Here is an 8,851-nt window from a genome sequence, read left to right on the forward strand (position 1 = left end):
CATTGCCGCATCGGATGCTGCGAAGGAATCTGTTTGGATCAGGAAGTTTTTGGGTGACCTGGGCGTCGTTCCTAGCGTTGTGAACCCCATTGCGTTATACTGTGATAACAATGGGGCGATAGCACAAGCTAAGGAACCTAGGTCACACCAACGATCCAAACACATACTCAGACGGTTTCACCTCATAAGGGAAATCGTAGACAGAGGCGATGTACACATATGCAAGATATCGACGGATGACAACATAGCTGATCCCTTGACGAAGCCTCTCCCTTCGTCAAAGCATGAGGGTCATGTTCGAGGAATGGGACTTAGATGCATTGTAGATCATACTTAGAGCAAGTAGGAGACTGATGGATATGATGCTCTGGGATGATCATACGATATGAGAACCATGTATGATACGATGTATTTATTGGATGAATACATTATTTATTTATTATTTATTTTGCATATTTGATAAATAATGATAATCCCTGGATCGTTACGAACGATCCTAAATTCCTTAGTCGTTTGTCATTGTGGGAACAATGATGAATTAAGACTAACATGAGACGTGATGGATGATCATGGTAAATCCATGGATCGTGATGTACGATCCTAAATTCCTTAGTCGCTTGTCATTGTGAGAACAATGATGAATTAAGACTAACATGAGGCATGATGGATGATCATGATGATGATCATGTGCATTGGATACGGATCACAGTCATGAGTGCTTGTTTGGAACAAGTAACTGGATGACTCGCGTGAGATTGTCGATTGGATATAATCCATGACTTGAATCTCACTTGATGGTTCACTTTAGATCCTCAGACCTGAGATATCTATTGTATCCATCATGACGAGTAATGTACTTTGACTGCGTCAAACGTCGTCTTTAACCGGACGACTATAAAGACGGGGCTCGGGTACATTATGAATCATGTAATGGATAGTAGATAGTCAAGATGGAACTTTGTCCCTCTCGAAAGAGAGAGATATCGCTTGGGCCCGTCGTAGGAGTGAGACTGTGGAAATGTGTGGCCACACTATAGATGAATGTCATCTATCTCTTACAGTCTACTCGGGATACGACAAAGCATTCGAACTATGAGTTCGATTATGATATCGTGAGACAAAGAGGATCATCGTTTGAGCTATCTCTGGCTTTTCGGTTAGATCACATCTAACTCTTTCCGATACGGGTAATCATAATGTCTTGCTAGAGACCGCTTATGATTCGTAAAGCGAGATTGGATCTCGCGTTTACTGCCGTATTCGGAGGAGCCTAAAGGGTCACACACATACGGGATGGACGTGTATGGACGGGATCAAACGGACGAGAAAAATCAGATTTTTCTTGGTCTTTGAGGTCTGGTCCGGAGCTGACCAAGAGTTGGTCAGCCGAACCAGACACACTTGGGAGATTTGTCCGAAAACACTGTCTGGTCCGGAGCTGACCAAAATTGGTGAGCCGGACCAGATCAGTTAGACGGAGCGGGAACGAGTTGGGTCGGAGTTCGGCTGGTCCGGCGGACCGAAATCTTGGTCTGCCGGACCGGCAAGTCAGGCGGACTGAATCTCTTGGTCTGGAGCTCGGCTGGTCCGGCGGACCAAGATTCTGGTCCGCCAGATCGCGGAAAATTTCGACTGTCGGCAAAAGCGTCTTGGTCCGGCTGACCAAGAGTTGGTCAGCTCCGGACCAAGACCATGACCGAACAATTCCGCGTATTTTTACTCGTCTGGTCCGGCGGACCGGACGTCTGAAAACACCAAATTGCGAAAATCACGGCTTTTCTTGGTGGGAACGGGTGGGAAATGATTTGGATCATTATTAACCCGTCTCTTGACCTCCAGAAGAGCTAAGATTGCTCTGAAACTCTCCAAAGCTCAAGAAGGTGTTCTTGAGATCATACACAAGAGATTTGATCTCTTCAAGCTCTAGCAAGCAAGTTTCCAAGTGTTGGAAACCATCCCAAGGGTGTGGACTGCTCAAGAGGGTGTTGGCTGCTTCAACACCTAGCTGTGATCTTCAACCAACCTTCAGATTCGGAGGTTAGCTTTTCTCTCAAGAAAGTTCTTCATCGAAACCATGGTCCGTGGGCGGTTCAAAATCGTTTTGAACGCCAATTCCGCTGCGCAAGCCCGTGGACCAGACCCGAGACCGGTTGTGAACCGGTGCTCGAGTTTCCCGTGCGACCCATCAAAAAATTCCTCTCTTGCTAAGAAAATCAGAAAACCTGAGTTCTGATGCATTATCAGTTCTAATTGCTTTGATGTGTGTTTGAAACTGATTTTCAATGAAATGAACAAACTCAGGAAATTTTGAAGTAACTTCATTCTGATTTTTCAACAGATAAACCCAAGTGAGCCTTGTGCAATCATCAACAATTGTCAAAAAATATTGAAAACCTTCAACTGTATGTACCCGAAATGGACCCCATATATCAAGGTGTAATAGATCAAAAGCATTCAAAGACATATTGTTTTGAAAGGGAAATGACAAATTTTTCTGTTTTGCAAGTGGACAAACAGAACAGTGAGAAATTGACTCCTTATTTTGTATAAAAGTGAGCTGAACAGTGTTGCCTAAACTCTGAATCCTTAAATTTGATGGATGTCCTAAGCGATGATGCCAAAGATCAATGGAAGAGATGGTGAGAGCAGAATGTGAAGGAATAAGAACATCAGACTGAGCAAGTGAAGACTGTTGCATCTCCAGGATATAGAGATTATGCAGCTGCCTACCCTTGCCAATCATCAATGCCTGAGTATGGTCCTGAATAGAACAAGAATCTCGAGTAATGGAAGAGATGGTGAGAGCAGAATGTGAAGGAATAAGAACATCAGACTGAGCAAGTGAAGACTGTTGCATCTCCAGGATATAGAGATTATGCAGCTGCCTACCCTTGCCAATCATCAATGCCTGAGTATGGTCCTGAATAGAACAAGAATCTCGAGTAAAGTTTACAGAAAAAGGACTATCACATGTAAGAGCACTAATACTTAGGAGATTAAAGCTGAATGAGGGCACAAAGAGAACTGAAGTCAGGCATAATTTGGAAAATAATGGAACTGTACCAGCCTGAGACACGAGAATATGAGACCCATTTGGTAATGTGATGGAAATAGAGGAAATCAAATGTAATTCTGAAAACAAGGATGAATCACAACAAACATGACAGCTAGCTCCAGAATCCAGAATCCACATTGCTTTTGCAAATTTAAGGCTTGGTTCCAATGAGGAAAGAATATGATGAGAAAAAGAAAAAAATACCTGGAGATATGTATGATGATGGAGCTGTAAAAGTCTGATCACTGTATGGTGTACTCTGTTCCTTAAACTGATTACCATATGGATTTGAAATCTCTTGAACTTGTTCCAAAGGATTCTTCATAGACATCCTATTCACATCAGTATGAGATTGATTCAATTTGCTGGCATTCTCAGCAGATCCCACCATATTAACAAGGTTTGGAGGTTTATCAAAGGCCAAGGGTCTAGGATTTTGGTAATTTTGTCTGGGTGAAAAAGGAATGGGTCTATTTGGATTAGGTGCACGATAACCAGGAGGAAAACCATGTATATGATAGCATTTTTGGACAGTGTGTCCTTGCATACCACAATGTGTACAAATAGGTCTAGGTCGATCTGAGTATGTGGCTCGATATGTGTTTTGGTTAGGATTAAAAGGAGGACGAGGAGAATTTGAAGAAAAAGGGGCTCGAGGTCTTGGTATTTGAGTACTGGTATTGAAAACAACCTGGTCAGAAGCTATACCGAGAGAAATTCTCTGTTTCTCTTCCTGAGAAACAAGATTAAACACTTTAGTGAGATCTGGTAATGGTTCAATCATTAAGATCTGACGTCTTGCTGCTGCATATGAATCATTCAATCTCATCAAGAAGCGCACAACATTTCCTCTCTCAGACATTTCTAACCATTTTTCAGCTAAACCACATCTCCAACCACCACATGTACAACCACCGCAATTGCAAGCTGGAAATGGTTCATAATTCCTCAATTCTTCCCATAATGATGACAACTTATTATAATAAGCGTCTAAGGTCATAGATCCTTGATGGAGAAGATCAAGTTGCTGTTGAATACTGAATATTTTTGAAACATTCTGCTGTTTGAATCTAGTTTCCAGATTTTTCCAAATCTGGTGCGCCTCATCAAGATACACAATAGAAATGTGAATATCCATGCTAACAGAATTATGTAACCACGTACAAACTGCATCATTGCAACGCCACCAATCTTCATAGTCAGGATGATCCGGAGAAGGTTTAGAAATTTTACCAGTGACGAAGCCATACTTGTTCTTAATATTCAGTGATTTCCTGATAGCTCGAGACCAGGTACCATAGTTCAATTCACCAGTGAGCTTCTGAGGAACTAATTGTAAGCTCGATGTATCAGCAGCATGAAGAAAATACGGACAGGAGTATGGATTTCGAGATGAAATTTGAGATTCAGAATTTTGAGCTGAAGGAAACGAACGAACATGACTTTGAGCATCCTGATCATCCGCCATTGAAGAGAAAACAAAGGAATTACAAGCGGAAGTTTTCTTGCTCTGATACCATTTCAGAATTTGAAATCGGAAAACAGAATCTGTGGAAATTTTCTCTCTTAATTTTTCCAAAATGAAAACAACCTGGTTCTTATACTCGAAACAATCGAGCGCCCAAAAACAAAATTTCAAAATAAAGGGCAAAATGGTAAAACTACAACTAAAATACAAAACCGGAAAATCGAACCAAGTCTAAACCAAAAAATGAAATTCAACAATAACCGGACTTCATCTTCAACCTTCGTCTCTGCCACTTTCGCTGAGAAATTCTTCTCCCTAATAGGATATTATCGGACCAGAACTAATGATAGCTATACATCAGGTCATCCAAACTAGATCCTACCGAGGGTAATCAACGCCACTGCATTGGTTATCATACCGAAAAGACCCGGTGCAAACCGACTCTGTGAATTTAGGCTCATCTTGTGTTGTAACACACTGTATAAGCTACTAGCTAAGTTGCTAGCAAATCGACTGCGACCGTTTCTTCTTGAAATTATCCTGCCGAACCAATCAGCATTCATCCAAGGGAGAAAAATCTCAGAAAACTGTCAGTTTATATAAGAATAATATCTATATTTTTCTATAGAAAAATCTAGATAATTATAATAAAAATTATATAGAAATCTCTAGATTATAAATATTTTAATGTATATTTTTATATGAATAGTTGTAACCATGGGGCTATAAATACCCCCTCCCCCTCATTTGTGTATTCAAACAAAATCAAATAAATAAAAATAGTCTTAAGTATAAGTCTCTCTTCTAAGTGTCATTCCAAATTTTTTCTTAGAGTTTTCTTAATTTTTCGAGTTCTTCTTCAGGTTGTTCGATCTAGGGCCAGTGCTAAGCACTGCGAGAGGATATTCTTGGTCTCCTCTTACATGGTATCAGAGCCTCTCTAATCTAGATCGAGGTTAGAGAACTCGGGTCACTCGAAGTATGGAGTCTTTGGGTCGCGTAGTTGGATTGGGTATGGAAGTATTGACTCAATCCAATTACAGGAGTTGGAAGTCTTGCATGCAATCTTATCTTAGATGTGAAGACTTATGGGAGATTGTCGGAGGTAATAATACCATTGCTCCGACGAAAGATGCTGCAAGTGGTGGAGAAGTGAAAGAATGGATGATCAGAACACCAAGGCGGAGTTTGCTCCTAAAAGGTCAGTATCTCCGGTCTTGTTTGAGCATATAGAAAAGTGCAACTCTGCTAGTGAGATTTGGACGACATTAGAAAGATTATTCTATAAGAAAAATGAGGCTTGCCTGCAATACTTGGAGACGGAATTGGCGAATGCCAAGCAGGGGGGAATCATCCGTTTCACAATATTTTATGAAGATAAAAAATTTGTGCTCTGAAATTAATAGTCTTAATCCAGACGAAAAAATTTCGGATGCACGTATGAGACGATGCATTATTCGAGGTCTACGACCCGAATATATACCGTTTGTGACGTCGATTCAAGAGTGGTCCGAACAACCATCCATTGAGGAGTTTGAAAATTTGTTATCTTCACAAGAAACATTGGCCATGCAAATGGCCGGAGTTAAAGTTAGCAATGACTCCGAGAGTGCCTTTATGGCAAGAAAGCAAAGGCCTTTCAAAAGCGGAGCTAAGAAAAATATCGTCGTCCAAGAGGGAGCGAAGGAAAAGACCATAGTCCAAGGAGGTGCTACGGAAAAATACAAAAATCGTGTCAAGTGCTATCGGTGTGGAAAGCTTGGGCATATCAAGAAAAATTATCGTGTGAAACTACAACAAACCAACATGGCAAAATCACAAGACATTACTGAAGATGAAGCATGGGAGAGGTGTTTCATGGTTGATACTGCCTTAACAGGTTCGTCCACATCAAATCCTCTCACTTCTGAATGGATTGTAGACTCTGGTTGCAGTCATCATATCACTGGAGATGACAAGTTATTTTTAAGCTCTTGTCACCATGACGGAAATGAAGCAATCATCCCGGCAGACAACTCCATACACCATGTTGAGAAGAGAGGGACCGTTGTTATCAACAGAAATGAAGGAGGTCCAATCACACTTAAGGACGTATACCATGTGCCTGGAGTAAAGAAAAATCTTCTCTCAGTGGTGAATGCGGTTGATTCAGGTAACTATGTCTTATTCGGCCCAAGAGACGTCAAATTTTTAAGGAATATAAAAAATCTAGAAGCGAATGTGGTTCACACCGGAGCACGCGTTAAAAATCTATACATATTATCGGTGTCTAGCTCATATGTTGATAAAATGAGCAGTAATGACAGTGCATCTCTTTGGCACACGAGCTCAAGATAATGGTGCAGAAAGACTTGGTGTATGGTCTCCCTAAGTTAAAGAGCCTTGATGTTGGTGAAGTTTGTGAAGGTTGTCAATATGGGAAGTCACATAGACTACCATTTGACTCATCAACTTCATGATGCACCGCCCCTCTGGAGAAGGTCCATAGTGACTTAATGGGTCCAACTAAGACGGCATTGTTGGGATTTCCAGGGAGATTATAGACAGAGGTGACGTACACATTTGCAGAGTGTCGACAGATGACAACATTGCCGATCCGTTGACGAAGCCTCTCCCTTCGTCGAAGCATGAGGGTCATGTTAAGGATATGGGCATTAGATGTTTAGCAGTTCATGATTAGAGCAAGTGGGAGATTGTTGGTTTAGTGCTCTATGATGTACTGATTATGAGCTTTGTTAAGATACATTTGATGTATTGATACTTTCTATGTGGTATTATGAGAGAATTTTATTCATTACATGTTCTTGCATGCTAGATCTGTTATGAAAATCCATGTATCATTATGAATGATACTAAACTCCCTAGTCTTATGTCGTTATGGGAATAACGACATAATGAGACTAGTATGATGTGTGATTGATGATCACATAGATGATTATAGGTATTGGATACGATCACAATCATAGGTATTCGTTGGAGAACGGAATACTGGATTGACCCGCATGAGATTGTCACATGGACTAGAGTCATGACTAGAATCTCATATGACGGTTCCATGATTGGATCCTAAGACCTGAGATATCTACGGAATCCAACATGAGGAGTTGCGTGCTTTAAATACGTCAAACGTCCTGCGTAGCAGGAGGATTATAAAGGCGTGTATCAGGCACGAAATGAATCATGTACTGGATTGTAGATAGTCAAGACGGGATTTGTACCTCTCGTAAAAGAGAGAGATATCGCTGGGCCCCTCGTGTGAGCGAGACTGTAGAAATGTGTGGCCGCACTATAGACGAACGTCGTCTATTTTAGACAGTCAAACTCAGTGAACGAGAAAGCAGTCGAATCAGATAAGGTGGCTTGTCCATGCCTTATGTTCGACATATGATATCGCGATACAAAAGGATCATCAGCCGGAATCATCTCCGGTGTTCGTAAGATCACGAACTAACTCTATTCGAGATAGGTAGTCATAGTGTCTTGCTAGAGACCGCCTATGAGTTGTATACCAGAAATGGGGATTTCAGGTTATACTGCTATGTCGAATGAGCCTACAGGGTCACACACGCAGGGAAGGACAAATGCACGAGAGAAAACGACGGAAAACCGAGTCGGAAGGGGCTGGGTATCGCGATATCATATGTCGAACATAAGGCATGGACAAGCCACCTTATCTGATTCGACTGCTTTCTCGTTCACTGAGTTTGACTGTCTAAAATAGACGACGTTCGTCTATAGTGCGGCCACACATTTCTACAGTCTCGCTCACACGAGGGGCCCAGCGATATCTCTCTCTTTTATGAGAGGTACAAATCCCATCTTGACTATCTACAATCCAGTACATGATTCATTTCGTGCCTGATACACGCCTTTATAATCCTCCTGCTACGCAGGACGTTTGACGTATTTAAAGCACGCAACTCCTCATGTTGGATTCCGTAGATATCTCAGGTCTTAGGATCCAATCATGGAACCGCCATATGAGATTCCATGACGCTAGTCCATGTGACAATCTCATGCGGGTCATCCAGTCACTCGTTCCAAACGAGAACCCATGATTGTGATTTGCATCCAATGCAGATGATCATCATCATTGATCATCAATCACACATCATACTAGTCTCATTATGTCGTTATTCCCATAACGACATAAGACTAGGGAGTTTAGTATCATTCATAATGATACATGGATTTTCATAACAGATCTAGCATGCAAGAACATGTAATGAATAAAATTCTCTCATAATACCACATAGAAAGTATCAATACATCAAATGTATCTTAACAAAGCTCATAATCAGTACATCATAGAGCACTAAACCAACAGA

The 8,851-nt window shown here is 41.2% G+C and overlaps 1 protein-coding gene across 1 annotated transcript; it reads right to left on the minus strand.

The window, feature by feature from the left end:
- Positions 1–2,318: 2,318 nt before the first annotated feature.
- Positions 2,319–4,523, minus strand: LOC109116083. The gene is made up of 3 exons (XM_019200876.1): positions 3,747–4,523; positions 2,516–2,920; positions 2,319–2,354 (listed from the first exon to the last, which is right to left on the minus strand). The coding sequence occupies exons 1-3, from the start codon at positions 4,521–4,523 to the stop codon at positions 2,319–2,321; spliced, it is 1,218 nt and encodes a 405-aa protein (XP_019056421.1).
- Between the last annotated feature and the right edge of the window lie 4,328 nt (positions 4,524–8,851).

Source organism: Tarenaya hassleriana, unplaced genomic scaffold, assembly GCF_000463585.1.
Source record: "Tarenaya hassleriana unplaced genomic scaffold, ASM46358v1 Cleome62, whole genome shotgun sequence".
In the NCBI taxonomy this organism is placed as follows: Eukaryota; Viridiplantae; Streptophyta; class Magnoliopsida; order Brassicales; family Cleomaceae; genus Tarenaya; species Tarenaya hassleriana.